This window comes from Ochotona curzoniae, unplaced genomic scaffold (genome assembly GCF_017591425.1).
Source record: "Ochotona curzoniae isolate NIBS_2020 unplaced genomic scaffold, NIBS_Ocur_1.0 scaffold_4937, whole genome shotgun sequence".
Lineage (NCBI taxonomy): Eukaryota > Metazoa > Chordata > Mammalia > Lagomorpha > Ochotonidae > Ochotona > Ochotona curzoniae.
Window position 1 is genome coordinate 775078 of NW_024467126.1, and position 27830 is coordinate 802907.

Below are 27830 nucleotides of genomic sequence, written 5' to 3' on the forward strand. Positions count from 1 at the left end.
GCGGATCCAAGGCCCCAGGGGCCAATAGGCGCTTGCGGGGGCGTGGCCCTCGCTGCACCTTGCTCGCGGTGGGCGTGCCCTGGGCGCATGAGCCAATGAAAATGCAGGGCAGTGCGCGAGTCGGAGCAGGAAATGGCGGAGTCGCCTAGCGCGGCGGGGGCGGGGCTTGTCCCGACTCCTGCTTGGCCCGCCCCCCGTAATTCCCGGGTGGGAACGGGGTGTCGCGGGGGGCTCCCCGGCAGGTGCGGCGGAGGCGGGCAGGGGACCCGGGCCCTACGCAGGGAGGCAGCTCTTCCTCCGCTGACCCCGGCCCGGCACCCATGCTCTCCCATCGGTGGCCTCCTTCCCCAGCTGTCCGCCCGGCGCCATGCCGCCCCTGTCGTCCCTGCTGTCCCTGCGCCTGGGTCGGCTGTGGCCCCGCAGCCCGCCCTCCCGGCTCCTCGGAGCGGCCGCGGGGCAGCGGTGAGTTGGGCGCCGGCGGGGGGCGGGCGGTCCGGCAGGTGCCGGATGGATTTGCACGGAGTGCGGGGAAAGCTGTGCGGGGAGGGCCCTCCTGCGGCCCCCAGCCACCCTCACCTCTGGAGAGCCCGATGGGGCCCTTGAGCTGGAGTGCTGGTCAAGCATTCAGAACCCGCGCGTGTGTGTGTGTGTGTGTGTGTGCCAGGTGCAAACATGCAGATTCCTGGACCGTGCAGGGGGGTGGTGCTGGAGGGGAAGAGGGCTCTTGGGAATCTGTTTTTCAGATTTTTTTTATTTGAAAGGGAGATTTATACAGAGAGAGAAAAGACCAAAGACCTTCCTTCTCCTAGTTCGCTCCCCAAATGGCCTCAACATTGAGAGCTGGGCCAGTCCAAAGCCAGAAACTGGGGCCATCTTCTGCTTTCCAGGGAGTTGGATAGGAAGCAGAGCAGCCGGGACTCAAACCGGTGCTTATATGGGATGCCAGCACTGACTGCAGGCAGCTTAACATATTGTGCCATAGCGTCAGCCCCCAGGAATCTGGTTTAAAACCAGCTTTCCACACGAGAGATCCTCTGAGGAGGCCTCCTCCAGGCGGCTGAGTCAAGGGGTGTGGCTCAGGGCATGGGGAGTGCTCTTCCAGAAGCAGAGGTGCTCACTTCTCCCGATAGGACCAGCCCCAGGAATTACTATGAGCTGCTGGGGGTGCATCCCAGCGCCAGTGCCAAAGACTTGAAACGCGCCTTTTTCATCAAATCTAAAGAGGTAGGAGTGTCCAAAAACTTAGGCAGAAGAGCCGAGCCGGGTGGGGGTGCCCCAGGGAGAGTGGGTAGGGTAGGTGGGAAGAGCTCCTGGGGGCAGGAGCCTGAGCCAGGCATCCAGCCTGAGGAGCTGGAGCTGGGTGAGCCAGCAGCTGGACACTGGGAGAGGTGGACAGGACCTGAGGTGGGGGAAGGGCCCTCTGGAGCGGGCAGACAGGCCTGTGGGGGAGGTGGGGGGAGCATGTCCCTGGCCAGTCATGGCTTTGGGGAGTGATGTGGGTGGACCCTGGGAAGGGAGGTGAGAGGAACCCCATTCCACCCAGCTGCACCCAGACAGAGACCCCGGAAACCCCACACTGCACAGCCGCTTCGTGGAACTGAGTGAAGCGTACCGCGTGCTGAGCCGAGAGCAGAGCCGCCGCGCCTACGACCAGCAGCTGCGCTCCGCCAGCCCCCCAAGGCCTCCAGGACAGGCAGCTGGGGCTGGTCCTACTTACCAAGCACACAGGTACCCGAGCCCAGCCCTCGCCTGCCTCCTCCTTCAAGTCCTTCTGAGGAGACTCACCCCCATTGCTGTCTCTTCCACAGCCCTTGGGAACCTCCCAACGCACGGTACTGGGCCCAGTTTCCCGGCATGAGGCCGCAGGGGCCTGGGGCGAGGCAGCAGCAGCGTAAACACAACCACCAGGTGCTGGGATACTGCCTCCTGCTCATGCTGGCTGGCATGGGCCTGCACTACGTCGCCTTCAGGTGCACCCTGAATGCCCCACAAAGGGCAAGCTGTGGGTTCCTAGAGGGAGATGGAATGGAGGGCAGGCCTTGAGGGCCAGCGCAGTTAACTGTGACCAACTGCCCGCCCACAGGAAGTTGGAGCAGGTGCACCGCAGCTTCATGGATGAAAAGGACCGGATCATCACTGCCATTTACAATGAGACGCGGGCCAGGGCCAGGTCTGTCCCTGTTCTCCTTGGCCCCCTTGCTGCCTGCCCTGGCACCAGCCTCCAGGGCCTGCCACTCAGGGGCTATCACCTCCAGGGCCAACAGAGCCAGGCTGCAGCAGGAGCGACTGCAGAGGCGGCAGTCAACATCCTCTGGACCTTCCCAAGGCCCTGGGATCGTGCCCGGCAGACCCTGAGGGCTCCCCTGGTGTGTCCACCGGACTCCGTCATGCGTGCAATAAAGTCATTCTCGGAGCTTGAGTTTGGCCCCCTCCTTTGGGCCCAGCGCCCCTTGCCTGGCTTCTGCACCGGGTAGCGTCCCGCCCTCTCGAGTGACCAGAGAGCCCGGCCCCCTGGGCGGTGCGTCCCCTTTCCCCTGCAGCGCCGGGAGGGGGGTGTGTGGAGGGGGCGGGCCCCACCAGCCGCCTCCCTCCCGCCTTCGCATCCCCCGCCCCCGCTCCGCCCCCGCCCCACTGCCCGGGGTGGGAAGCGCGTGGCTGGGTCACATGAGCCACCCGCCCGCCAGCCCGGGCCCGGCCCCCCGCCGTCCCCGCCACCGCTGTCCTAGGCCACCGCCACCGGCTGCCCGCCCGCCCCGCTGCTCCGGCGGCCACCGCCGCTGCGCTGCCTGCGCCCAGGGCTCGGGAGGGGGCCGCGGAGCAGCCGCCCCCCGCGCCCGGCCCCCGGCCGCCGCGCCAGGGCCTGCGCCATGGAGCTCTGGCGGCCGCCGCCCCCTGCGCCGCCGGGCTAGGGCAATGCGGGCGGCCCTGGCGCGCAGTCCCCGCAGGCACCATGAACCCCCTGCTCCGCCGCCTGCTGCTCGCTGCGCTCCTGCAGCTGGCCCCCGCCCAGGTATGTGCGCCCTCAACATCCCGTGCCCTTTCAAGGTTGACGGAAGTGAGGAGGCACCGAGCAGCCTCCACCAGGGGATCCACAGGGGGTCTGACCTCAAACTCCAGACTCCCAGGGGCCTTGGTCCGGGCACCCCCCTTGGGAGGTGCCTGTCCCCGCCTGCCTACCCGGCCCAGGGCCACTCCCCCACCCCACCCCTGCCGTGTCTGCTGGACCCAGGTCAGTCCCTGCTCTTCACCACCATGATCACCACGACCCACCTGGCGGACGCTCGGAGAGTGCACGTGGCACCGCTTGGGCCCGGCCAGGTCCCAGGTGGCTGGGAGAGAACTAGCAGGGCCAGAATGAAGCCCCAGCGTGAGAGCAACCTGGCCAAGTGTCACCTGGGGCCTGTGCCTTCCAAGTGCACCCGAATCCAGCCTTCTTCTCTCCCACAGGCCCCGGTTCCCCAGCCTGATGCCCCTGGGCACCCGAAGAAAGGTAATGGCGACCAGACCCTCACCACCCTTGGCTCCAACCGCCTCTGTGCAGTCACCACTCCACTAGAGGATGCAAACTTATTCTGCCCATTTCACAGAGGAGGCAGCTGAGGCCTAAGTGGATAAGCAGGGCAAGAGAAAGACAGCTTGGGGGAAGGGGCAGGGTGGTGTGGCTGTGACCCAGGGAACCCCGTGGGGACTTAACCTTTACCGGTCTGCCCATAGTGGTGTCCTGGATGGACGTGTATGCCCGTGCCACCTGCCAGCCGCGGGAAGTGGTGGTGCCCTTGACTGTGGAGGTCATGGGCACCGTGGCCAAACAGCTGGTGCCCAGCTGTGTGACCGTGCAGCGCTGCGGCGGCTGCTGCCCCGACGACGGTCTGGAGTGTGTGCCCACTGGGCAGCACCAAGTCCGAATGGAGGTACTGGCCAGGAGGGGCATGCTGGCCTGTGGGGTGGGATCGGGCCCATGGGCGTCCCCTTTCTCTCTCACACTCTGTCCTTGTTTTTCTCTGGAGCACAGATCCTCATGAGCCGCTACCTAAGCAGTCAGCTCGGCGAGATGTCCTTGGAGGAACATAGCCAGTGTGAATGCAGGTAGGTGCCAGGCTTAGCTTCTAAGATGACAGAGGCCGGACGTGGGGCGGCCACGCAGGGAGTCAGAGAAGCCTGGGACAAGGGGCCGGGGAGGAGAAGACTGGGCGAGTGTTAACAGCGCTGAGCTGTGACGCCGGCATCCTGTGTGAATACCGGCTAAGATTCCGGCTGCTCCAGTTCGCATCCAGCTCTCTGCTCATGGGGAGGCAGCCGCAGATGGTCCCAGTGCGTAGGCCTCTGCCATCCACCTGGGAGACCCGGATGGAGCTCCATGCTCCTGCCCTCACCTGGCCTTTGTGGCCATTTGGGGAGTGAACCAGTAGGTGGAAGCTCCCTGTCTCTGTAACTCTGCCTTTGAAATAAATAAAGCAGAGAGGGTGCAGAGGTTTCCTGATCCTGCGCCTCCATGTATATGTCTGCCTGTTAACTTTTCAGACCAAAAAAGAGGGAGAGTGCCGTGAAGCCAGACAGGTAAGGCTGGGCTGCTGCTGAGGTGGGCCGGGGGCAGGTGAGTGAGAGAGGCAGGTGTCAGCCCCTCCCCGGCCTTCTCCACCCTGCGTGCCCCTTCCCTGTTCCTCTGATCCCCAGCTCCAATTCCACCCCAGACATGTCGCTTCTCCTCCTAGGGCTGCCACGCCCCACCACCAGCCCAAGCCCCGCTCCATTCCGGGCTGGGACTCTGCCCCCGGAGCGCCCTCCCCAGCTGACACCACTCATCCCACTTCAGCCCCAGGCCTGTCTGCCCACGCTGCCCACAGCGCCGCCAGCGCCCTGACCCCCGGACCTGCAGCTGCCGCTGCCGACACCGCAGCTACCTCCGTTGCCAAGGGCGGGGCTTAGAGCTCAACCCAGACACCTGCAGGTGAGAAGTGTGCGTGTGTGGGTGTGTGTGCAGTAACGCTTTGGGGAAAGGCATCAGAGTCCTGTCCTGGAGGAGGTCCAGGGGGAGCCTGCCTAGGCAGAAGGCCGGGGAGGAGAAGCTACTGAATGTGTCGGACAAATATTTACCTAAGCGTCTGTGGGCACTGACAAGGATCACGAGGTATAAGGGAGTGCCACGTGCCTGAAACTTTCTACCTCATAACGTTCTCGGCTCCCACCAGAGGTTCCTGCAAGGAACCCCTGAGGGGTATTTGCGCCCCCTGCGGGCCCTGTTGGGGGCAGGAGAGGTGGGGGTAACACTTGTCCACCCCTGTCTTTCTCCCCTCCCAGCATCCCCTCGTGTGGGTCACCGGAAGTTCACAGGAGTGCGTCCAGTGGAGCTTGGGTCCAGCTCCCACTGGCACAAACTGACCCTTCCCTCTATCCTGCAGGTGCCGGAAGCTGCGAAGGTGACATACTGCGCTCCAGACTGAGTGGGGCTGCTGTCTCACAGGCCACTGGCAGTGGGGAAGAGGGAAGGCTGGGGCGAACACTCCTAGCCCAGCTGCCACTTGTCCTGGGTACATGCTGCTCCTCGAGGCCCCCTCTGGCCAGCCTCATCGCCCTGCAGCTGCCATCTAATGGGGCACACTGAGTAGGGTCAGGAGACCTGGAGGCAGCCAAGAGGGGTCACCACCAGTTTAGGGGAGCATGGGGTGCCGGGCAAACATCTCCTGCATCTCTTTATCTGCCAACCGTGGCATTTGGGCTTTGCTATGAAAACTGTGACCTCCCCCCACATCCCCTGCCCCTGATAAAAGATGAGAGAGAAGCCATTCTGGCCTGTGTGTCACTCTGTGTCAACATCCACAGCCGCTGGCCTGGGAGCCAGGGTCCACTGCCCAACCCCAGAGCTCGTGTCATCGGCCCCGTTGTTGTCTGCTCTCCTGGGGGCCAATGGGGCCAGAGTTATGGCTCCACCACAGCCCATCACAGCTGGGCAAGTCCCTCCCACCGCGCATCCCAGGGCTTCCTGCCTGGAAGCAGGCGGCCTGCCACAGCCGAGGAGCCCGAGCCTGAACCCACATTTGTTCTCAGAACCGCCACCTTTCTGAGCTGCGGCTTGCATGTGCTCCGGTCAAAGTCTGGTCAGGCTGCTGCCACAGGGCCATCCAGGTCTGTCTGCACGCCAGGGGAAGGACCAGCTGTTCTGGCTGGGCTGCACCTGCAACTAGCAAAGGTGGGCAGCAGCTGCCCTCGTCCCAGCCCACACGCAGTCCATCCAACCGGCACAGGTTCATGCCCACACCTCTGGGCTGAACCCAAGGGAGCTTGGCCCGCTGTGCCCATTTGTCCTGGGGGCCAGGATGTCCAGGCGCACCCTAACGGTGTTGGAAAGCTGCAGGGGGTTTCACAGTGGCCATGACCTTGGCAGACCCAGGGCAGGCACAAGGTACAAGCTAGAGACCCATCCTGAATGCTTTCTGCTTCCAGGTCACTTTCCCAGCCATGAGGTTACGGCTGGTGACACATGCTCACTAGAGCAGCACAGACGAGGGCTTGGGCCACGCACCTCACCCTTGAGTCCATCCGGCCCTGCCAGGACTTGCACCTGCTCGCCCCATCTTCAGCCTGGAGGGTCTCCCTCCAACCGGGCCTGGCTGCCTCAGTAGCAAGTTCATTAGATTCACCAATGGGCACTGGGGCCAAGAAACAGACAGCGGGCAAAGGGCCTGGCCCTGCGGGAGGTCGAGGTGATGGGGGACAGGGCAGAGAGGGAAGGCGCAGCTCGGGCCTGGCGCTTGCACGTCTCCTGGGGCCCCGTGGGGGAGGCCTCCAACAAGCCCACGTGGGACGCGAAATTCGGACCAAGGTCACGCAGCACTAAGGTTGAGTGGCAACTCAAGCCTCCGTCGGCTCTTCCCACTAACATGAACAGGCCAAAGGAGGTAGGGCCCGTGAGGGGAGCGACAGTAACAGAAAGCGGCCACTCCAGCAGGCTTGACCTTATTAAGGACTTATCGTCGGCCTTTGGAGAACTCAACTTTCCCGGAACCTGACGGGCTGCAGCTTGGCCGGAAGTGACGCACTGGTCACGCGAAGGGCGGGCCGGGGGCGGGGCAAGGGCCGAGGCTCCGCCCGCGGGCGGCTGGCGGCGGGTTTCGCAGGGGCCAATGAGGGAGGGCGGCGTGGCCCGGCCGGGCAGCGACGGGGACGCGCCTGCGCAGAGGCGACCGCACGACCAGGGCGGACTCCGGGGGCGCGGCGAGGAGGTGAGCGGGGGCCACAGCCCGGGCTGCGGGAGCCGGGCGGTGCTGGCGGGCAGCCGCGGGCCGGGGCGCCGAGTGTCCACGAGGGATAGGTGACGCGGGTGGGGGTGGGGGCTGCCGGGGATGCCGCATGGGGAGGGCGCTCACGCCGCCGCACGGGGCGGAGCTCTGGGCCTCGGAGCGGGAAGTGGGCCGGGAAAGGGCGGGGCTCGGCGGGTGGGGGCGGGGCTAGCCCTGTCAGGAGGCGGGGCTTCCCTCCTGGAGGAGGAGCTGTTGCCGGTGGGAGGTGGAGCCTCGGATTTGGAGCTTGAGGGGGGCGGAGGCCAGGCCCCGGGGGCGGGGCTTCAGCTAGTGAGTGGCGGATCTGCTCCTGGGGGAGGCGGGGCTCGGCATTTGGGGGCGGGGCTAACGCTGCTAGTGGGCGGGTCCTCCCTCCTGGAGGAGGAGGAGCTGCAGCCGGCGGGAGGTGGAACCTCGGATTTGGAGCTTGAGGGGGGCGGGGCCCAGGCTCCAGGGGCGGGGCCTCAGCCGGTGAGTGGCGGGTCTGGTCCTGCGGAGGGCGGGGCTATAGGGCCGGGAGCAGGACTGGGTACCCTAAAGGGCGGAGTCAAGGAGACGGGCGAAGGGCTGGGCGTGGGTAATGGCCGGGGGCGTCCACGCGGAGGCGGTCTCCGCGGTGGTCGCGCTTGGGGCCGCGGTCGGCCGAGCACTCCTCCAGGAGAGGTGGTATGGGTGGAGCGGGCCCGGCGGCCGGCCGACTCGGGGCCGGTCTGGGTGCCTCGGAGACCCCCAAGGGCTCAGAGCTGGGGCGGCGCCCCAGGTGGAGGAGCAGGGTCGGCCTGGGGGGTACCGCAGGAGGACCGCCGCTCCCCGGAGCCACCCAGCGGCGACGTGTGGGTGCCTCGGGGCCGACCCCCTGCAGCAGCCGCTGAGGTGTGGGTGTGTTGGGCCGGGGGCAGCTGGGTGTGGCGGGAGTGGGGCCGCCCTGCCCGGGAAGCTGCTGTGCAGCCAGATCGGGTGTGGACCTTGCGGAAAGGGACTGGTGGGAACTGACAGGAGGTGGGGCCCGGGAGGGAGGGAAGATCTAGGAGTGACCCCAGGGGCGGGGCTCTGGCTGCTGTGGCCCCCCCTGCCCCCCTGCCCCTGCCGTCCTCAGGCAAGCCCCCTTCTCACTGGACTGGTAAGTGTGGTGTGTGGAGCCGGTGGGAGAGGGCAAGGTACCATGGGGGTGTGACACGCTGCGGACCAGCACGTGTCCCACCCCCTCCTGCCGGCCGGCGGGGCACCTGTACCCACAGAGACATGAAACTGAGCTGGGTGCTGGCAGTTGTGTCCGTCTGCCTGGGTGCTCTGGCCACGGCCACGGCGGCCGAAGGCAAACGCAAGCTGCAGATCGGGGTCAAGAAGCGCGTGGACCACTGTCCCATTAAGTCGCGGAAAGGCGACGTGCTGCACATGCACTACACGGTGGGTGAGGGGACAGGCCATGGGTCAGCCCAAGTCCCCTTTCCCTTCTAAGCCAGTTTCCATGTTCCTGCCCTGTCACTGCCCTGCTCCTTGGAGAACTGAGCTGGGAGGGGGCTGCCTCCTCACTGGCCTTCCCGTGTCCTCCCACCCCCAGGGGAAGCTGGAGGATGGGACGGAGTTTGACAGCAGCCTGCCCCAGAACCAGCCCTTCGTCTTCTCCCTGGGCACCGGCCAGGTCATCAAGGGCTGGGACCAGGGGCTGCTAGGGTGAGTACCAGTCAGCAGGTAAGCTGTGGGTGGCAGGTCCCCAGGGAGAGGGGTCTGTGCGGCCACATGCTAAACATGATTTGTTCCACAGGATGTGTGAGGGGGAGAAGCGGAAGTTGGTGATCCCCTCGGAGCTGGGTAAGAGGCCCTTCTGTGAGGGTGGGGATAGGGGGATGGAGGGCGTCTGATGAGGCCGCCTCGGCCCACCACCCCGGCCCGCACCCTCACTCATCCATTATGGCCGGGAGCTCTGCCGAGGCAGGCTGTGTCCCGCAGTCCTACGGGGCTGTAGAGCCCGCACAGTGCCACTGTCCCCTCGCCATCCTCTCCATTTCCACCCCACTGTGGGGGGCCCTACAGCTCACGTTGTTCTTTGTGCATCTTCCACAGGGTACGGGGAGCGGGGAGCCCCTCCCAAGATCCCAGGTAAGGCAGCTTTCTCCCCCTCTCCTCCCGTGCCACACAGTCCCTCTCCCCCGTCCCTGCGGCTAATCAGGCACTGCCCCTTGCTGGCCCTACAGGGGGTGCGACCCTGGTGTTCGAGGTGGAACTGCTCAAGATCGAGCGGCGGGCGGAGCTGTAGCAGGACCGACAGGGCGGACTGGGGGAGAGGGACTAACAGGGACCAGACTGGTGAAGAAAAACAAAAACAAACAAAAAAAAACCCTTGAAACCTCCAGGAGTGAGCCTGTGTGTGCATGTCTGCGACCCCTGGGGGGCTGTCCCAGTCCTGCTCCCAGCTCCCCAGCACACTGGCTGGCCTGGTCTGGGAGCTGTCACCATGGGGACACAGCCCCTGGAAGGCCCAAGGGGGCACCTTGGGAGAAGCACTGTGCCGCCCCTCTTCCCCCAGAGACCAGCCGAGCCAAGCCACACCAAAGGCATACCCTAGGCTTTATTGAAGGGGCCGCGCCGCAGAGTCAATATAAAAACACAAAAAGTCCCATTAGCTTAATAACAATAAAAAACCCCCAAAATGGAAAACTGAGGGATCAGGAGGAGGCCCCTGGGGCAGGGGCCCAGGGAGCCCCACTCCGGCACCAGGCCTGGCCGCAGGGTCCCCGGTATTGCTGTTGCTACGAGGTCGGGGGCAGCGATTGTCCTGTGGGAGCCACTGTTTGTCACGCAGCTCAGGGACCCTCACTTCTTCTGGGGTGTGCTCAGCTTCTGCATGCCTCGGATCTTGTCCAGCAGGCCAGAGATGAAGGCCTAGATGGGAGGGGGCTGCCTTAGCCAGAACGGACCCCTCCCTGACCCCTCCCGGCCCCCCGGGGAAGCTGCTCACCTCCGTGGGTTTGTAACAGTCAACCAGCAGCTCCTGGTGGGGAGGATGGAGAAGCCAGCCATGAGTGCCCAGGCACCACCTCCGGGCAGGCCTCCCGCTCACCCACAGGGCCCCGCCTCTCACCTTGACCCTGGCAGCCCGGGCTTCGTCGCTTTCCATGTCCAGGAGCTCATCCACGTCGATCTCCAGCTCCGGGATCTCCTCTTCCTGGGTGGGGAGACACGGGTCTGAGCTGGGAGCAGGGTGGGAGAGGGGCTCCCAGGGTGCAGTCCCTGCCTGCCCTGGGAGCAGCCCAGCCGTCTCGGCGGGCAGACAGCGGCAGCTGCTCGGAAAAGGAAAACAGACCAGGCCTGTGCCAAGGCAAATTGCCCAGTTGGGGGGGTGAGCTTCCTGTCCCTGCCAGTGGGCAACCCAGGGTGCCAGACGGCCGGGCCTGGGGACCTCAGACCACAGACCCGGCGGATGTGTCTTCCCAGCATCCGGACCCCCCCCCCAGCAGAGCAACGCTGGGTCCAGCTGTCCCCACTCATCACAGCCCCGTCCCCTCCCCCAAACACCTGTCGTGGCTTCCTGGGAGTGAGGAGGAAGGGCAGGGTGAGGGGTCAGCGGGAAGGAGCCAGGGCTGCAGCAAAGCAGACAAAGAGCCCATGCTGAGCTGAGGGAGGGGGCGCCCGCCCCCCAGGAAGCAACCAGCCCCTCCAGAGGCAGCTGCTTCAGGGCCGGGCCTGGGTATGCAATGCCGGCAACCCCACTCCTCCACCCTGCCTCCAGGGGCCTGAATCACCCTGTGAGCAAGCAGGGAGTCATGGGGTGGAGACCCAGGGCCCCGAAAAGGCCAAGATGCCGCTCCAGGATGGCCCGGCACACCCCTCCTCCCCACGCGCACAGGCTGCGAGGGGATTTTGAACCGGGGTCCTCAGCCCCGCCGCCCTAGCCGGTCAGACCTCCGGCCAGTGCCGGTCCAGGACAGTCCCTGCCTTCTGCCCAAGGGCGGAGGCCACCAAGTGTGACCTGGGAGGTGGCAGGAGGGGCCAGGGCCGGGGCGAGCAGTGACTCGGGTGACCTAGGTGAGACAACGGCGCGCAGGCCGGGGGGCGGGGAGCGCACAGAAGCGGGGCGCCCGACGACTCCGGTGACAGGCAGGTTGGCCGCGGGGTCCCCGGGGTGCGGCGGCTGGGACGGATCCCAGGGGCCAGGCGCGGGGTAGGGAACGCACCTGGCAGTCGTAAAGGCGCGTGAGCTGCTCCAGGATCCACTCCTCCAGGTTGAGGCGCTTCCGGAGCTCCTTACGGTCGTACTTGACGGTGACCTTTCCTTGGCGCCTCACGGGGCCCTCGTCGTCCGCGCCTCCCGGGCCCTCGCCCGCGGCCCCAGGGGGGCTCTGGAAGTACACGCGGGGCCCTGGGCCGCCGCTGCCCGGTCCCGGGGCCGGAGCCGCCAACGCCGCGCCCCCCGCGGGGCCGCTGTCCGCCATGGCGGCGGCCGGGGCCACGTGCGCGCGCGCCGGGCCCCTCCCTGCGCCGCCGCCTCCCGGACGCCCGCCGGCTGGCTCCGGGCCACTGGCTCGGGGTGAGAGCTCGCGGGCTCGGCTCCGCGCGGCTCCACGGCTCGGGCGGCGGCGGGGGCGCCCGGGGGCAGCTGCAGCATGCGGAACCCCCGGGCCTGGCCTGGCCGCGCCCCGCCCCCTCCCGCCGATCCGCCCGCCCTTTGTCCCCCGCGGCCGCCGCCCGAGCCGCCGCCGCCGCCGAAGCCGCTTTCTCTGTCTCGCTTTCTTCCTCCGCCCCTCGACCACACCCCCTTAAAGGGCCAGCCCCGCCGCCAGCCCCTCACCCCCACTCCTCTCCCCAGGCCGGAGCCAGGGGAGGGGTCTGGGCGGCGGGGTTTGGGGCTTGTTAGTCGGTGTGTCCTCACAGTCCCCGCAAGACTGACACTCGCAATGCCCGGGACGAGGGATTTGCGGTTCCGGCGGACGCTAGTCCTCCTGGGTCAGCCTGGTCAGCCTCCTTCCACCCTCATTGAAGCAGACCAAGGAGCCACTTGCTATGAAGTGGGGTGGGCGCTGAATGCAGACCCGGGGTTCGCTGGGGCCAGGAGGACCCCGGATGGACCGCTGGCCCTTGGTCAGCGACACGTGGACCTGGCTCCCGGGGATGGACAGGAGAATAGGGGCAGGAGCTGCTCGGGTGCCCCGACGCCCTACTTGTTGGGGGTTTTACGCCCCCACCCCCCAGACCTCTCCACCCCACCCAGGTGGAGAACGGGGAGTCGGCCAGCTGGGCTTCCAGCGCCAGACCCGCGGCGGCCACCGCCCACCGGCCAAGATGGCTGAGCGGAGCGGAATTGTGGGCAATGTAGTTCGGCGGTGTGGCCCCGCGGAGCACCCAGGAGCCTTGGGGCGCCAACTTGTTTGGGGGCGCCCTCCTTGGGTCAACCCCTGCCCTTCCTCCCAGTCCTCATCCTCCTTTCGCGTCCACCAAGGAGCGAAGGGCCGGAACGCGGAGGGGCTGTATACGCAGGCACTCCCACTCCTGGGGCGCCCTCCAGTGAACCCCTGCTAGGTTGGCTCCCGCGCGGGGCTCCTCTGTCCTTCCCAGTTTGCTCACCTCTCCCAGTCGATGGCGCATCCTGCGGGCCCACGGGTGTACGGCCAGTGGCCGAGTCCTGCTCCCTCAGCAAGTGGAACAGATGTCAAAGTGAAGAAACGCGCTGCTTCCCCTGCGCCTCTGTCTGCCGAGAGCGGCGGAGAAGATGAAACTGGAGAAAGTGTGCAGAGTTGGATCTCTTAAGCCACAGGGGTGAAGCCGCATGGCTGGACAGGGGAAGCTGGGATTTGAACACCAGTCCCTGTGGCTCAAAACCGGATGCCTGCTCCCCCCCCCCCTTGCCTGCTCTGGGGTGCACTCTCTCACACACACATGCAGGTTCACCCTGGTCCAGGGACTGAGAGGCTGTTTTGGCTCCAGCCCCTCACAGACATTGCGCATACCACCTCTGGACGCTGGACAGGGAAGCCCCGGGCAGCAGGTGGGATGGAGGAAGGGGCTGGTCTGTGGGCAGGTTTGTGTCGTTGCTGCCGCAGCCAGACAGGAAGGCCTGGCTTCCCGCTTCTCCTTTGCTCTGCGGTTGGGGAGAAGAGAGGAAAAGAAGACAGGTGGCCTGCAGTGAGTGAGTGAGTGTGTGTGTGAGTGAGTGTGTGTGTGAGTGAGTGAGTGTGTGAGTGAGTGAGTGTGTGTGTGAGTGAGTGAGTGTGTGTGAGTGAGTGTGTGTGTGTGTGTGTGTGTGTGTGATGGCTGAATCCCCTACCACACCCACTTCATCCCACTGGGGTAGGGCAGTGCTTGCAGAATCCGCACAGTGGCACTTGCGGGTGCTCACGGTTTAGAGGGGGCACCCTTGGAGCCCCCTGAAGGCTCAGTACCTGATGGCAGTGGAGCCCTGACGCCCCAGACACACACACACCCCTGCGAGGTGCGGTGACCTTGAGCCTGAACCACCCTCCTATCCCTGTTGCTCTGCTCAGGGTGGGTGTGGCCCCCCATGGTTCCCTCTGGGGTGCTGTCCAATGGGCCTGCTGGCCTGCAGCCTCCCGGACATTGCATAGCCCTGCCTTGTTCCATGGAGTGCAACAAATGGGTTCAACTCTCAGCTCTGCCCTGGAAGCTGAGAGACCCTGGGTAAATCCCTCACCTCCCAGGGGCCTCCTGATCAGGGGGCTTCTAGAAGGTCTTCATTGCCCTTCTCTTCACAGTGTCAGGGTCCCAGGTCCCGTGACAGCAGCCCTCCTGGCACTGGATAGTGTTGCCGCTCCAGCTGCCTCCCTCCCACCAAAGTGCGGCCAGGGCCACGGCAGGTGCAGGGAGAGGACCCCAGGGGCGGGGGTGGAGGGGAGGGCAGCACCACTCCATTAATGCAGGCCGGATGGGCCGCCTGCCTTCCACCATTCCCTCTGCCGAGAAGCCCTATTACCACAGCCGAGGCTGCAGGAAGGCATCCGCTAATGGGGGCTCCCTAGCCTCCAGGGACCAGCAGGCAGGGTGAGCAGAAGAGGCCCAGGCTTCCCTCAGCCCTCCCACCAAGGAACGGCTGCCCAGTCCCCCTGCAGGAGGCCCCGGCAGGCAGCCCCATCCTGTGGCCTTGGGGCCTTCCTCCTGCAAAGACCCCTATCGGTGGCCATGTCCTCCCAGCTTGGAGCCGGTGACCGAGTCACAGAGCCACTCATCGGGCTGCGCCACCATCAGCTGTCCACAGAACCAAGCTCTGCGTCTGCCCTGCGTCCTCCGGGAGAGGCCCCGTGGACTCTCAGCAGCCCCTCAGTCACGAGTCTGTGGGTTGAAATCCTGCCCATGAGAGCTGTGGGACCTTGGGCAAGTCCCTTGCCCTCCTGATTGTCCTCTAGAGATGATGTTGGGCAGGCTTAGGGTTGGCGACCTGCGCAGTGGGAGCTCAGGGGAAGGTCAGTGTCAGGCAGGGCTCACCCCCAGAGGTGGGATGTCTGGGAGCCTGGGGCAAGGGGCTCTGCCAGGGCCCTGGTACCTGGCTGACCCCTCCTCCCCCCAGAGCTAGCTCCGGCTCTTTCTGGGTTTCTAGGTGACTTGGCTGGCCCCTCTGGGTGAGTTCTACTTTCAACCTGCTGCTGCCAGTCTGTGGATTGGGGGGGCTCCCACAGGGGCCCCCAGGCAGGAGCCCCCCCAGCCGAGCCCTGCGGGAGGGGCTGCAGCCCTCCCCTCCCAGTGTCTATGCGGCTGCTCCTCCTCCTAGGTCTGGGACACAGATTTCAGGGCCAGTCACTGCAGAGCCCCAACTGCCCCCTTTGGGAATACCCCCAAGGCTGTGACCGCTGTGGGGGGCAGACCGCCAGCCTTCTCTCGGCCAATAAGGCCAGGCTCCGGTTTGGGGGGGTGGGCGGGGTGGGATCTATGCCACAAGAAAGGGACTGTTCCACGCTGTTGCGTCTGGAAGGCCAGGATGCCTGGGTCCTCAAACGAGGGGGCAGGTGCCGGGCGCAGAGGGATGGGGTTGGGGAGGGTGCGCGCCCGCGGGAGGCCCATTAGCCTGCTAAGTGCTCCAGGGAGGGGGCGCAGCTGCAGGAGGGCACCCAGAGGGGTGGGAGTGGCTTTTTCTGCACTTAGCCAGGACCCGCAGGGCCGGGGCGCTGCCCGCCACTAGACCCTACTCGGCTCGGAAGCGTCCCTCCTGGGGCACCGCCAGTAGCCACCCCCACCTCTCGTCTCCAGCGCCTTCCCTGCTCGGCTGGCGCCAGGGATCCCCTCTTGCCGAGCCCCCGCCACGACCGGCCCCCCGCAGCCCGTTGCCTCCAGCCCCGCTCTGGCCGCCGTCACCGCCCCGGCCGCCAGGGGGCGCCGGCGCGGCGGGGGCGGGGTCTGCGGGGCCCCGCCCCTGGCCCGCCCCGCCCGGGCCCCGCCGAGGCTCCGGTCGGTCCGGGACAGACGGGCGGCCGGGCGGCCGGGCGCTGACGCCGCGGGGCCGGAGCGGGCCGCGCGCACGGAGCAGCGGCGCCGTCGGTCCCCGTCGGGGGCTCCGTGCGTCCCCGGCCCGCCCCTGGCCCGGCCATGGCGGGCGCCAGGCCCGGCGTGCACGCGCTGCAGCTGGAGCCGCCCACCGTGGTGGAGACCCTGCGGCGCGGGAGTAAGTTCATCAAATGGGACGAGGTAAGCCGCCGCGGGCCCCTGCTCCGCCCCGATCCGGGGGCTCCTGGGCTGGGGCTCGGGACCCCCACTGCAGCCTCGGCGGACTGCAGCGGCCCCATCGCAGCCTGGTCGCACTCCGGAAACTGAGTCCCCAACTGTCCCCCATGATGAAGACTTTGTCTACCCCTCTTCTCCGGGTCCCTCAGCTCTGTGGAAAAATTTGGCCCTCCACTCTTGGGCGCCGGAGACTCCAAACCCCAATAAATACTGCCCTCCCCTTCACTGGCTTCTCACTCCTTCCTGTCAGACGAATTCTGGGTTCTCGGGGCTCAGCCTGACCCGCCAGAACATTGCCCGGCCCCGGCCCACCCCACACCGTGGTTGGAGGACCCCGACCCTTCCCAGTGCGCCCCAGGACACCCTCGTCCCGAGTGGGTGCCGCTGGGACCCCACTCTTGCCGAGGTCCGGCTCCATTCATCACTTTCCCACACTGTCTGGGCAGGCCCCCGCGTGCAGCTCTCCTTGCTACGGGTGGGAGCCCCAAGTCACCTCCTCCTGGAGACTTTGCCACCCCACCCCCAACTCCATCCAGCCCTGGGAACTTTGCTCCCCACTCCTTAGCCTGGGAACTTTGAACCCCCATCAATCCTGGCCCTCCTTTTCCTGCTTGGGGCCGTTTGTGGCGCCTGCGGGGCGCGGGGAGCCCACCTGCGCTCCCCATCCGCCGCCCCCTCCCGCCGGACTCCCGGGCCCCTCCTCCCCGGGCCGCCGCCCCGCCGGCCTGGGCTTCCTCGCCGGCTCCTTCCCAGTCAGGCCACAGGCCTGGAAGACCGGGCTCCTTTCCGGCTGGGTGGGGCGGGGAGGCGTGGGAGCTGGGGGAGGGGCTGGGGGCGTGGCCCGGGCAGCAGGTGTGCGGGCGCGGGGTGCCAGGCACTGGGGGGGCTGCCGGGGAGACCCCTCCCGTGAGGCGGGCCAGAAGGGAGAAGCTGCTTCTTTGCCTCCAGTCTGATAAACCCAAATAAGGAAGTGGGAGCAGGGAGAAAACCCTGCGGAGGGGTAAGGGGGTGCTGTCCTGGGATTGGGGTGCCGGGCTGCCGACCTGGGCGGTCTTGGAAGGCCAAGACCCTTGGGAAAGGGTTGGGAAGGGCTCGGACGGTTAAGGGGGTACCCTCAGAACTCCAGCTGCACACACTAGTGGGGGCTTCAGCTATAGGGAACATTTGGCAGTTTGAATGGGGGGGCTGGTGTGAGATGTCAGCAGCGAGCGGTGGGGGACCCATGGATCCCCCAAGCCCCAGGCCTCCTGTGCCTTCTGTCCCCAGATCCATGCAGTTTGTAAGCAGGGACTGGGCGGGGCTGGCATCATCCCCAGTTGGAGGGTAAGGAAAGTGAGGTTGGAGAGTGGTGGGTGCCCTGGCCCTAAGCCCCCTCCCCTGTCCCTGCTGCCCCCGCTGTGGACTACAGTGACCAGGAGCCGGGAGCCCTGAGGGGGTCCCGATCCGCTGGGTCCTAGTAGCTGCCTGCAAATTCTGGCTCCTTCTGTTGACCTGTGAGCCAGCTTGCTCACCTGTCAGGTGCACACAGTAGGGTGGCCCGGGCATGAGCCGGGGCGAGGGGAACAAAGGGGTGGCACCTGCTGGGTGAGTTGTGTCCTCTTCGGGAGACTGGTACGGGGGGGGGGGTACTTGGCCACTTAGGTCCCGACCGACTCCTTGCTGTTGGCTGCTGGGCCTCAGTCACGTGGGGGACCGTGGAGTGTCCCAGGGACTCCAAATGGGGCCGAGATGTGCCTCCCTGCCCCCCATCCACTGCTCACCACAGGGCCTGGGTGCCGGGAGACCGAGCTCCCGGCGCAGTTCTGAGGGCGTGGGTGGGCACGAATGTCCCTCTCCGGGGCTCCCACCTGAGCCTGGCAGGGGCAGGGTGGCAGCTTCAGGGCCCTGGCTGGTCAATATGGGCTCCCGAGGGAATAGGCAGCCGGCGGGCTGAGGCTTTGCAGTGTTGAGCTTCCATCCCAGCCTGTGTCCCAGGGGGGCTGAACTGCGTGGGGGGAGGTCACTAGAGCGGGGGTGGGGGAGTGGGGTCATGGGATCCTTGGGCCTTCGAGGTTGCAAAGCCCAGAACAGGGCGCTGGGGGAGGAAGTGGGTTGGATTTTCCAGGTGAAGGGGAAGGGAGGTGAGGAAAGGCGACTGGGTAGCCCAAGTGGCTGAGCTTCAGGCTTTGGGGGGACCACACCCCCTGATCCTTGTGCGGTGCTTTCCCCAGGAGGCCTCCAGTCGGAACCTGGTGACCTTGCGCGTGGACCCCAATGGCTTCTTCTTGTACTGGACAGGACCCAACATGGTGAGGGCTGGTGCCCCAGCAGCTCTCGTGGGCCAAGGGCCCCCTGCCCCAGGCCACGCCCTGCCCCAGGGTAGGGGTGGGACCCGGCCGTTGGCTGACCTCTCCCACGGCTCCCCAGACAGGAAGTGCTGAGGGCGGGGGCTCAGGCTGGGGCAAAGGCCAGGCCAGGAGGTGGCCACGCCCTGGCTGGGGCATGGGGAGCTTGCAGCAGGATTCCTCGCTCCCTCCCTGTAACCTCTCGGACACAGCGTGACATCTGGTTCCCTAGGAGGTTGACACGTTGGACATCAGTTCCATCAGGGACACGCGGACGGGCCGTTATGCCCGCCTGCCCAAGGTGAGTGAGAACTGGTGACAGTCTGGAGCACACCAGGCTGGGGTGGGGGGGGCCAGCACACACCCATCCTCACCCTCGGCCCTCCCCTCCCCAGGACCCCAAGATCCGGGAGGTGCTGGGCTTCGGGGGCCCCGATGTCCGGCTGGAGGAGAAGCTCATGACGGTCGTGGCGGGGCCAGACCCGGTGAACACCACGTTCTTGAATTTCATGGCTGTACAGGATGACACTGCCAAGGTGAGGCGAGCTGGTGGGCTTGCCCCCAGGGTCTGGGCCGACAGCTGAACCTGCAGCCCCTGCCATCCGCCCACCCTTCCCTGTGCATGCTGCCCCCCAGGTGTGGTCGGAGGAGCTGTTCAAGTTGGCCATGAACATCCTGGCTCAGAACGCCTCGCGGAACACTTTCCTACGCAAAGCGTGAGCCCCTGCTCCCGGTGTGGCAGCGGGAGGGGGTTCAGGGGACTGTCCCCAGGGTGACCCTTCTGCCTGCTGCCTCCACTCCCAGATACACGAAGCTGAAGCTGCAGGTCAACCAGGATGGACGGATTCCGGTCAAAAAGTAACCAATCCTGCTCCCTTCCCCCACTCTTGGTGAGCCCCCATCCTGTGCAGACCCTGACCCCTCCTCTCCCTCCTTCCCCTGCTGCCCACCACAGCATCCTGAAGATGTTTTCTGCGGACAAGAAGCGGGTGGAGACTGCGCTGGAATCCTGTGGCCTCAATTTCAACCGGGTGGGTGGGGCAGCATGGTGGGCACCCCCCTCTGCCCCCTATCTCTGCATCCCTGCTCCCGGGCTGCCCGTGGCTGGGTTCTTATCCCCACACGCCTTGGCCCTCAGAGTGAGTCCATCCGGCCTGATGAGTTTTCCTTGGAAATCTTTGAGCGCTTCCTGAACAAGCTGTGTCTACGGCCAGATATCGACAAGATCCTGCTGGAGATGTGAGCTGGGCCGGGTCTCTCCCAGCTCTGCGTGGTCCCCCTGGGGCGGGGCGGCCCTCGGGGCTGGTCGCAGGGCGCCTGGCAGGGACGGGGAGTGGGGGAGGCCTGGCTGCTTTGGTTTGGGTTTAATCAGCCATCGTGGCAGGGCCACGGGTTCGGGGGCCTCCATCCTGCCCCAGCCGCTCCTGGTGTCAGGAGAGCAGATGGCCCAGGGAGGGGGGTGACCAGTAGCCCTGGGTCGCACATGAGTGGGTGCTGGAACTTGTCTCCCAGGGTGAGGGCGTGTCATGGGAGAAAGCAAGCGATGCCCCAGCTTGACCCTGCTACCTGTGCCCTTCCTTACCCTGTCAGAGGCGCCAAGGGCAAGCCATACCTGACGCTGGAGCAACTCATGGACTTCATCAACCAGAAGCAGCGGGACCCGCGGCTCAACGAGGTGCTGTACCCGCCGCTGCGGCCCTCCCAGGCACGCCTGCTCATCGAGAAGTATGAGCCCAACCAGCAGTTCCTGGAGCGAGGTGAGCGCTGCCAGGGCAGGTGCAGGTGTCCTGCTGGCCAGCAGGGGACAAGGCCCAGCTGACCCTCCGCCCCACTCCAGATCAGATGTCCATGGAGGGCTTCAGCCGCTACCTGGGGGGCGAGGAGAACGGCATCCTGCCCTTGGAAGCCCTGGATCTGAGCGCGGACATGACCCAGCCCCTGAGCTCCTATTTCATCAACTCCTCGCACAACACCTACCTCACAGGTAAGCGCCCGAGCCCTTGACTGTGGGCAGGGAGAAAGCTTCCCTGGAGAAGGGCCCGGCCGCCTGGGGAAGTGAGCTGGGATGGGCAGGTGCATGGGGGGAGAAGGGTTCAGGCTCCCCAGGTAGGAGAGGAAGGCTGAGGGGCCCTAGGGCAGACGGCACATGGGTGCCCTGTGTCTTCCTTGGTGCCATGGGGGCTTGGGGAATTGGCACTGGCTGCATTTGGAAGTGAGTCTGGACCAGGGACTGCCAAGCAAGGCCTGGTTCAATGTGGGAGTGGACAGCTGAGGTAACTCCACCTGCCCCCAGCCGGGCAGCTGGCCGGGACGTCCTCGGTAGAGATGTACCGCCAGGCCCTGCTGTGGGGCTGCCGCTGCGTGGAGCTGGACGTGTGGAAGGGGCGGCCGCCCGAGGAGGAGCCGTTCATCACCCACGGCTTCACCATGACCACGGAGGTGCCGCTGCGCGAGGTGCTCGAGGCCATCGCCGAGTCGGCCTTCAAGACCTCACCCTACCCGGTCATCCTCTCCTTTGAGAACCACGTGGACTCGTGAGTGGTGGGGGACCCTGAGCCCAGGGCCAGCCAGTGACATCCGGCCTGGGTGCCATGCCCCCCACCCAGGACCTCTGTCCTCTGTTCCTTGACCCCACCTCCCTCTGAGCTGTGACCTTGACCCCACAGGGCAAAACAGCAGGCCAAGATGGCTGAATACTGCCGCTCCATCTTTGGGGACGCACTGCTCATTGACCCGCTGGACAAGTACCCGGTATGGGGGTGGGGCCGGGCAGGTGGGTGGGGGCTGTGCGGGAGGCCAGGCTCTGACCTGTCTGTGCCCCCCACCGCAGCTGGCCCCTGGGGTGCCGCTGCCCAGCCCCCATGACCTGAGGGGTCGCATCCTGGTGAAGAACAAGAAGCGGCACCGGCCGGCCACGGGTGTTCCTGACAGCTCTGTGCGCAAGCGGCCGCTGGAGCAGAGCAACTCGGCCCTGAGCGAGAGCTCCGCGGCCACCGAGCCCTCCTCGCCGCAGCTCGGTATGCCTGGCCAGGTCCTGGGCCTCGGATTCCCCACTAGCCTCTCCCGGCCCCAGACCCTCACTTGGCCTAACCCTGCCCTGGGCTCTCTTGCCTCGCTAGGCTACACCCCCAGTGTAATTTGACTCCCCCCCTCCCCCCCCTTGGGGCCTGCCTCCAGCCCGTGCATTCTGACCTCTGACCTCAGTGCACCTCATCCACAGAATTGGGCATGCCCTCCTGACCCCAATCCCTGTCAGACTTCCTGGACTGTCACTCGCCCTGTTAGGTGTCATCTCAGCCGACCTTTGCCTGCTCTCTGTAGGAAGTTCCTCTTGTGTCTGACCCCCTGCTCTGTAAGCCCCCTCACTGTATCAGGATGGACCCCTGACTGCTGACCCCTCAAGCCAAGCTATACCCCAGTGGAGGCTGCTGTACCCTAACTCATGACTTCTCACCCCTCTGGGTCACCTTGCCTGCTTCGCTGCTGTATGTGACTTAGACCTTGACCTTTGACTTATGACTCTAACACACACACACACACACACACACACACACACACACACACACACACACACACACACACACACACACACACACACACACACACCTGTTCACCACCATGGAGTCCTGACCTCTCTCTTTTTTGTCCTAAAAATACCACGTGAGGTCCCTGTGCGGTCACTGCCACTCCCCAGACATGGGCCACACATGAGTACACAAGCTGACCCCTGGCCCCCACGGCTCTGGTGTCTGCAGGGTCTCCCAGCTCTGACAGCTGCCCCGGCCTGAGCAATGGGGAGGACGTGGGGCTGGAGAAACCCGGCCTGGAGCCTCGCAAGTCCCTGGGCGAGGAAGGCCTGCAACGGGGCCCCGAAGCAGACCGTGAGGAGGAGGAGGAAGAGGAGGAGGAGGAGGAGCAGACGGACCCCAAGAAGCCGACCACCGATGAGGTCAGGGGACCAGGCAGGGTGACCGGGGAGGTGCATGAGCTCGTTTCCCAAGAGGTGGCTGCAACTCGTGGGGCCAGCCGTGGCGCTCCTGGGGTGCTGGGGAACAGGGAAGGAAGGGGTGGCAGAGGAGTTCAGCTAAGCAGCAGGGCAGGGTGGTAACACCTGCAAATAGAAACTTGGGGCTCACATACAGAGTACACACAATGACTGAAGCCGCAGAACAGAGGTGAGGGGGCTCAGACGGGTCTGGAGGGCCGGTAGAATTGGGGCTGTCGGCCCCTGGCCAGAAGCTCCTGGCAAAGCCACCCCAGTGAGCAGGTGCAGGGGCCCTCCTGCTTGGCACCACTGACTGGGCTGTGGGGGTTGCAGGGCACGGCCAGCAGCGAGGTCAATGCCACAGAGGAGATGTCCACACTAGTCAACTACATCGAGCCTGTCAAATTCAAGTCCTTTGAGGCTGCTCGGAGTGAGTTGGGCGGAGGGGTAGGAAACGGGGATGGGGCAGGGGTTAGCTGTGCCAGGCCCTGCCAGGCCTGATGGATGCTGCTGTGCCCCCGCCACCTTCACATGGCAGAGAGGAACAAGTGCTTTGAGATGTCATCATTCGTGGAAACCAAGGCCATGGAGCAGCTGACCAAGAGCCCCCTGGAGTTTGTGGAGTATCCTGCCACCCACACAGGGGTCTAGCCTGGAGTTTAAGGGTGGGCGCAGGGACGGCTCTGGGGCCCTGGCAAGGAGGGAGCAGAAGCCGAGAAAGGGGTGCACCTGCGGGCAGGAGGCGGGGCGTGAGGGATGGCCGCTAGCAGCCGTGTGGCCCCTGACCTCCGACCTCAGATACAACAAGCAGCAGCTGAGTCGCATCTACCCCAAGGGCACGCGTGTGGACTCCTCCAACTACATGCCTCAGCTTTTCTGGAACGTGGGTTGCCAGCTTGTTGCGCTTAACTTCCAGACGCTGGGTGAGTCCCGGCCCCAGCCTTGACCCCAGACCCTGTCTAATGCCAGCTTCCCAGATCAGATGTGTATACAAACCTTCACCCTGATTGACCTTGGCCTACCCCAGCGACATGTCACTTGCCCACGTGTAGACCCTAATGCCACCTGACCTCCGGGTGGCCTATGCGTGACCCTTGCCCTCCCTGGCATGACCCCCAGATGTAGCGATGCAGCTCAACGCGGGCGTGTTTGAGTACAACGGGCGCAGCGGGTACCTGCTCAAGCCAGAGTTCATGCGGCGGCCGGACAAGTCCTTCGACCCCTTTACCGAGGTCATCGTGGATGGAATTGTGGCCAATGCCCTGCGGGTCAAGGTGGGGCCTGGCAGGGCTCAGGTGGGGGTAGACCAGGCGGGAGGGTGGGTACTCTCAGCGGCCACTTCACCGTCCTTGGCCCTGCCCCCAGGTGATCTCAGGACAGTTCCTGTCTGACCGCAAGGTGGGCATCTACGTCGAGGTGGACATGTTTGGGCTCCCTGTGGACACCCGGCGCAAGTACCGCACCAAGACCTCGCAGGGGAATTCATTCAACCCCGTGTGGGACGAGGAGCCTTTTGACTTCCCCAAGGTGAACTGGGGGGAGGGTGGGGGCTGCGGGGAGAGCCGGGCTCATCTTGGGCCCTCTGGCCTCTTTGAAGGGAGAAGGCAGCGAAGGGGAGGGGCCTGCAGACCACAGGAGCCTGCCCGAGGTGGTGCCCCAGAACTCCTGTGGCTGTCCCCCGGCCTCCCTGCACTCCGTGTGGTCAGGGCCTCTGCGGGCCAGCCTCCGGGGTGGACTCAGAGCTCTGAGCGGATCCGTGGGTGTGCCCAGGGTCCCACTGGCTAGCCACTGGGTCAGGCTGTGAGGACATGATCAGCTGTCAGCTCCAGGACAGTGGTGACCGAGGTGGAGCGTGGGGCGGCCTGGGCTCAGCACCTGTCTGGGCCCGCAGGTGGTGCTGCCCACGCTGGCTTCGCTACGCATTGCGGCCTTTGAGGAGGGTGGCAAGTTTGTGGGACACCGGATCCTGCCCGTCTCTGCCATCCGCTCGGGTGAGGCCATGGGGACAGGGGCCCTCGGCAGCACTTGGTGAAGGGTGTGGTGTGTGCAGGGATCCCGCAGGGCCCAGCTGACGTGTCTGTGTCCCCCCAGGGTACCACTACGTCTGCCTGCGGAACGAGGCCAACCAGCCGCTGTGCCTGCCGGCCCTGCTCATCTACACTGAGGCCTCGGATTACATCCCAGACGACCACCAGGGTGTGCTGTGGTGGGGTCGGGGGTGGGGACACTGCATACCCCAGTTCAGGGAGAGCCCACCGGACCTAAGCGGGGGCAGCGGGCCGGGGGGGAGGTGTGGCCCTGGGGCTCGCAGCCCTGACCCCCGTGCCTTCCGCCCTGCCTTCCCAGACTATGCAGAAGCCCTCATCAACCCCATAAAGCACGTGAGCCTGATGGACCAGCGGGCCAAACAGCTGGCCGCCCTCATCGGGGAAAGCGAGGTGAGCCCCTGGTGCTGGGTGGGCGAGGTCTGGCCTGCCTGACCCTGGGCACTGCTGGCCACAACCCACTGAGCCTTGTGTTGGGGGTGAGGTCAGGGTCACGGGGTGGGGGCACCCATGTGTTCTCAGGGGCCTTGCCTGGGAGCACAGGGTTTGCGGCTGGGCGCTCATAGGAGGGGGTGGCGAGAGCGAGCTTTCCCGGTCCCCACGGGGCCTGTGGCTACGGGCCAGGCAGCTGCCATTAGGGCCGAGTGGAGCTATCAGCGGGAGAGGTTGGGTCCACCATGTGGTCACTTCCTCCGCTGATTAAATCAGCAGCTAAGTGGCTGGGTGCGGATGGAGGAACGTGGGAAGGGGGGTGGCAGCTGGAGGTTTTTCCAGAAGGATCCGGGAGCCCTGAGCCCTGTGCATCCCCGCGTCTGCCCCACACCCAGGGGTGAGGAGGGGTCTCCGGCAGCTGGCTTAATGCCTGTTAGTTCTGACTCTGCAGCCCCAGGTGCTGCCGAGTGGGGGGGGGCCCCAGCAGCAAAGTGGCGGGCAGGAAGGCCTGCAGGGGACCCGTTTCTGGAAGCAGTGGCCTGCTGTCTCCCCTCAGGCCGGCCCCGACACCATCCAGGAGGCCCCATGTCAGCCACCTGGGTGCCAGCTGACCCCAAACCCGACACCCAGCTCCCTGGAAAGCTCCCCACGGCGGCCCGTGGGCCCCATCACCTCCCCGACCAGCACGTCCCTCAGCAGCCCAGGTAGGGGCACAATCAGAGCACGGAGGGTGGGCTGGGGGGGCGCCCGCTGCCCGCTCAGCCACCTCTGTCCCTGCAGGCCAGCGGGATGACCTCATCGCCAGCATCCTCTCAGGTAGGGGCGGGGCCTGGGCCGGGGGCGGGGCTTCCCAGGGGCGGGGCTCCCTGGCCCGCCCACCAGTTCGCCTCCACTCTGGCCTGCAGAAGTGACCCCCACGCCGCTGGAGGAGCTCAGAGCCCACAAGGCCCTGGCCAAACTTCGGGGCCGGCAGGAGCGGGAGATGCGGGAGCTGATTAAGAAGCAGCAGCGCAAGGCAGCCACCCTCACCCGCCGCCTGCTCCACAGCCTGGCCCAGGCCCGGGCGGGTATCCTGTGAGTGTCCCATGTTTGCTGTGCACCCTGCGTGTCTGTGGCAGGGGGCATGCACATCAGGCCAGGTCAGGCCACGTGGAATCGGGTGGCTGTGGGGCTACTGTGCCTGGGACACAGATCCCCCCCAATACCAGGGCCCAGCCGGTCTCCCCAAGGAGTGGCCTCTTGGACCCTGCCCCAGCCCCTGTGTGGTGACAGGCCCTATGCTCTCCCCACCCTCCAACACAGAGGCGGGGCTGCTGTGGGGGAGGACCGGAAGCAGCAGGAGGAGGTGGAGGGGAAACGTTGGCAGGACTTCCAGAACCAGCAGGTGCAATGTCTGCTGGAGCTGCGAGAGGCCCAGGTGGACGCAGAGGGCGAGCTGAGGCTAGAGCACCTGAGACAGGTGAGTGGGTGGCACCCAGGTGGCCTGCCGGCGGCTCATAGCTCACCAGCTGTGTAGCCCTGCCGCCCGGCTCATGCCTTGCCCCCATGTGCACAGGCACAGCAGCGGCTGCGGGAGACTGTGCTGGATGCCCACACAACGCAGTTCAAGAGACTGAAGGAGGTGAACGAGAGGTGGGTGTGCTGGTGTGGGTGCACACGGGCAGCGTGGGAGAAGGCGCAGGCCTGGCGCCATGCACCTGCCACCGCTGACCCCTCCAGTCTGCTGCTGGCGCCCCCAGGGAGAAGAAGGAGCTGCAGAAGATCCTGGACAGGAAGCGTCACAACAGCATCTCCGAGGCCAAGACTCGGGAGAAGCATAAGAAAGAGGCGTAAGCGTGCAGGGTCTGGGGGTAACCCGAGGGGTGGGGGCCTGGCCCTGAGCTCACCACTCTGCTGGCTCCCGCACAGGGAACTGACAGAGATTAACCGGCGGCACATCACCGAGTCGGTCAACTCCATCCGGCGGGTGAGTGGGCACTGCTCCATCCTGGGGACCCCTTCCCCGTGGCCCACCGATCTGTTAGATTTTAAGTTGTCATCTATGTGATCTGAAAGACTGAGATGAGCAGGGCGTGAGGAAGAGGTCTTTTAGGGGGCAGGGCTCCTGTGGCAACTGCTGCCTGTCCACCAGGGTGTGCATTAGCAGGGAGCTGGGCTGGGGTGCAGAGCGGGGCCTTGGATCTTGTCCTCTGTCCACTGGGCCGAGCCCCACTAGGGCCTCGGCCCCCCTGTCCCCCAACAGCTGGAGGAGGCCCAGAAGCAGCGGCAGGAGCGCCTGGTGGCTGGCCAGCAGCAGGTCCTGCAACAACTGGCAGAAGAGGAGCCCAAGGTGAAGCCTGGGGTGGCGAGCAGGCGGGCACCACAGCCTTCTATGCTACCCTTGCCTCCCGTGACGCCTGTCCTGCTGTCCTTCTCCTACAGCTGCTGGCCCAGTTGGCCCACGAGTGTCAGGAGCAGCGGGCCAGGCTGCCCCTGGAGGCCCGCCGCAGCTTGCTGGGCACCGTGCCAGAGGGGCTAGGGGACGGGCCCCTGGTGGCCTGTGCCAGCAACGGGCATGCACTGGGGAGGAGTGACCCCGTGGCTGACCCCGACTCGGAGAGCCAGGAGGAGAACACGCAGCTCTGAGCTGGCGGAGAAGTGGCCCCGGGGCCAGGCCAGGCATGGGAGGGCGGCAGGCCAAGACACTAATGCTTTTTTTTTTTTAAGAAAACCTTTTTATCTTTAGAAATTTTTATTTTTTTAAACCCCTGGGCAAGGCTCCCACCCTTCCTTCGTTAGCGCCAGCACCCCCTTCCTGACCTCAGCTCTAGGAAGGAACTGGTACCCCCTCCTGAGGTGGGGAGACTCTGCACCCCATCCCAGTAGCATCTCACTTCCTGCAGCTCCAGGAAGTCGGGGGCTCCCACGCTTTCCCTATCCCTCCAAACCCGGGAGGTCGTTTTTACACAAATAAAGGTGGATTTCAGGGACCCTGTGTGCAGCATGGTTTGGGGTATGAGGGGCCTTAAATCAGCCTTGGCCCCCTGCTGTGGAGCCCCCTGTGGGCTGTGGGCATTGGCTGGGTTGAGGTCAAGTCCTCATCTCCTGACTCAGGGCTGTCTAT

General features: G+C 65.6%; 6 protein-coding genes across 12 annotated transcripts; 5 read left to right on the plus strand and 1 right to left on the minus strand.

Moving 5' to 3' along the window:
- Nucleotides 1–11: 11 nt before the first annotated feature.
- Nucleotides 12–2419, plus strand: DNAJC4 (DnaJ heat shock protein family (Hsp40) member C4). The gene is made up of 6 exons (XM_040971057.1): nucleotides 12–462; nucleotides 1131–1224; nucleotides 1544–1728; nucleotides 1809–1970; nucleotides 2084–2170; nucleotides 2256–2419. Exons 1-6 carry the CDS (start codon nucleotides 368–370, stop codon nucleotides 2353–2355), a joined length of 723 nt encoding a protein of 240 aa, XP_040826991.1. The 5' UTR covers nucleotides 12–367; the 3' UTR covers nucleotides 2356–2419.
- Nucleotides 2420–2861: 442 nt separating this feature from the next.
- VEGFB (vascular endothelial growth factor B) lies at nucleotides 2862–5776 on the plus strand. 2 transcript variants are annotated; one of them, XM_040970766.1, is made up of 7 exons: nucleotides 2862–3010; nucleotides 3448–3490; nucleotides 3715–3911; nucleotides 4013–4086; nucleotides 4522–4557; nucleotides 4713–4948; nucleotides 5400–5776. In XM_040970766.1, the coding sequence occupies exons 1-6, from the start codon at nucleotides 2951–2953 to the stop codon at nucleotides 4924–4926; spliced, it is 624 nt and encodes a 207-aa protein (XP_040826700.1). In that variant the 5' UTR covers nucleotides 2862–2950; the 3' UTR covers nucleotides 4927–4948; nucleotides 5400–5776. The 2 variants fall into 2 exon arrangements, with proteins under 2 accessions (XP_040826700.1, XP_040826701.1); XM_040970767.1 differs by having other exon boundaries at nucleotides 4814–4948.
- Nucleotides 5777–7136: 1360 nt separating this feature from the next.
- FKBP2 (FKBP prolyl isomerase 2) lies at nucleotides 7137–9630 on the plus strand. 2 transcript variants are annotated; one of them, XM_040970776.1, is made up of 7 exons: nucleotides 7179–7220; nucleotides 8374–8397; nucleotides 8516–8684; nucleotides 8839–8951; nucleotides 9043–9089; nucleotides 9342–9377; nucleotides 9473–9630. In XM_040970776.1, exons 3-7 carry the CDS (start codon nucleotides 8520–8522, stop codon nucleotides 9532–9534), a joined length of 423 nt encoding a protein of 140 aa, XP_040826710.1. In that variant the 5' UTR covers nucleotides 7179–7220; nucleotides 8374–8397; nucleotides 8516–8519; the 3' UTR covers nucleotides 9535–9630. The 2 variants fall into 2 exon arrangements, with proteins under 2 accessions (XP_040826711.1, XP_040826710.1); XM_040970777.1 differs by lacking the exon at nucleotides 8374–8397 and having other exon boundaries at nucleotides 7137–7220.
- Nucleotides 7341–8396, plus strand: LOC121150093 (glycine-rich cell wall structural protein 1.8). The gene is made up of 2 exons (XM_040970775.1): nucleotides 7341–7575; nucleotides 7732–8396. The coding sequence occupies exons 1-2, from the start codon at nucleotides 7341–7343 to the stop codon at nucleotides 8268–8270; spliced, it is 774 nt and encodes a 257-aa protein (XP_040826709.1). The 3' UTR covers nucleotides 8271–8396.
- Nucleotides 9631–9831: 201 nt separating the features above from the next.
- Nucleotides 9832–11883, minus strand: PPP1R14B (protein phosphatase 1 regulatory inhibitor subunit 14B). Its single transcript, XM_040970705.1, is given in 5 exon segments — nucleotides 9832–10160; nucleotides 10237–10269; nucleotides 10360–10443; nucleotides 11453–11847; nucleotides 11850–11883. Coding segments are annotated over 5 exon segments (615 nt in total). The 3' UTR covers nucleotides 9832–10091.
- A 3864-nt stretch (nucleotides 11884–15747) lies between these two features.
- On the plus strand, nucleotides 15748–27696 carry PLCB3 (phospholipase C beta 3). 5 transcript variants are annotated; one of them, XM_040970940.1, is made up of 32 exons: nucleotides 15749–15905; nucleotides 18152–18229; nucleotides 18498–18566; nucleotides 18661–18801; nucleotides 18902–18981; nucleotides 19070–19123; nucleotides 19221–19296; nucleotides 19404–19504; nucleotides 19856–20022; nucleotides 20103–20249; nucleotides 20559–20799; nucleotides 20932–21016; nucleotides 21096–21282; nucleotides 22021–22214; nucleotides 22584–22680; nucleotides 22789–22873; nucleotides 23049–23173; nucleotides 23370–23524; nucleotides 23616–23777; nucleotides 24142–24241; nucleotides 24342–24446; nucleotides 24597–24689; nucleotides 25279–25431; nucleotides 25508–25543; nucleotides 25633–25794; nucleotides 25862–25876; nucleotides 26032–26186; nucleotides 26283–26359; nucleotides 26467–26556; nucleotides 26636–26693; nucleotides 26970–27056; nucleotides 27149–27696. In XM_040970940.1, exons 1-32 carry the CDS (start codon nucleotides 15807–15809, stop codon nucleotides 27350–27352), a joined length of 3678 nt encoding a protein of 1225 aa, XP_040826874.1. In that variant the 5' UTR covers nucleotides 15749–15806; the 3' UTR covers nucleotides 27353–27696. The 5 variants fall into 5 exon arrangements, with proteins under 5 accessions (XP_040826872.1, XP_040826874.1, XP_040826873.1 ...); XM_040970938.1 differs by lacking the exon at nucleotides 25862–25876 and having other exon boundaries at nucleotides 15748–15905; nucleotides 24597–24688; nucleotides 25284–25431; ... (1 more) ...; nucleotides 26030–26189; nucleotides 26286–26359; XM_040970939.1 differs by lacking the exon at nucleotides 25862–25876 and having other exon boundaries at nucleotides 25633–25801; nucleotides 26030–26186.
- The last annotated feature ends 134 nt before the right edge of the window (nucleotides 27697–27830 follow it).

Coding starts and splice junctions, on each gene's coding strand:
- LOC121150093 (XM_040970775.1), top strand. CDS start 7,341: ATGCCGCATGGGGAGGGCGCTCACGCCGCCGCACGGGGCGGAGCTCTG. Junction 7,576..7,731: donor GGGGCTTCAGCTAGTGAGTG/GCGGATCTGCTC, acceptor CCCAGGCTCCAG/GGGCGGGGCCTCAGCCGGTG.
- VEGFB (XM_040970766.1), top strand. CDS start 2,951: ATGAACCCCCTGCTCCGCCGCCTGCTGCTCGCTGCGCTCCTGCAGCTG. Junction 3,011..3,447: donor TGCAGCTGGCCCCCGCCCAG/GTATGTGCGCCC, acceptor TCTCTCCCACAG/GCCCCGGTTCCCCAGCCTGA. Junction 4,558..4,712: donor AGTGCCGTGAAGCCAGACAG/GTAAGGCTGGGC, acceptor TTCTCCTCCTAG/GGCTGCCACGCCCCACCACC.
- PLCB3 (XM_040970940.1), top strand. CDS start 15,807: ATGGCGGGCGCCAGGCCCGGCGTGCACGCGCTGCAGCTGGAGCCGCCC. Junction 21,283..22,020: donor GCCCTCCTCGCCGCAGCTCG/GTATGCCTGGCC, acceptor TGGTGTCTGCAG/GGTCTCCCAGCTCTGACAGC. Junction 22,681..22,788: donor GTCCTTTGAGGCTGCTCGGA/GTGAGTTGGGCG, acceptor TTCACATGGCAG/AGAGGAACAAGTGCTTTGAG.
- DNAJC4 (XM_040971057.1), top strand. CDS start 368: ATGCCGCCCCTGTCGTCCCTGCTGTCCCTGCGCCTGGGTCGGCTGTGG. Junction 1,729..1,808: donor CCTACTTACCAAGCACACAG/GTACCCGAGCCC, acceptor TCTCTTCCACAG/CCCTTGGGAACCTCCCAACG. Junction 2,171..2,255: donor GAGACGCGGGCCAGGGCCAG/GTCTGTCCCTGT, acceptor TATCACCTCCAG/GGCCAACAGAGCCAGGCTGC.
- FKBP2 (XM_040970777.1), top strand. CDS start 8,520: ATGAAACTGAGCTGGGTGCTGGCAGTTGTGTCCGTCTGCCTGGGTGCT. Junction 8,952..9,042: donor TGGGACCAGGGGCTGCTAGG/GTGAGTACCAGT, acceptor TTTGTTCCACAG/GATGTGTGAGGGGGAGAAGC. Junction 9,090..9,341: donor GGTGATCCCCTCGGAGCTGG/GTAAGAGGCCCT, acceptor CATCTTCCACAG/GGTACGGGGAGCGGGGAGCC.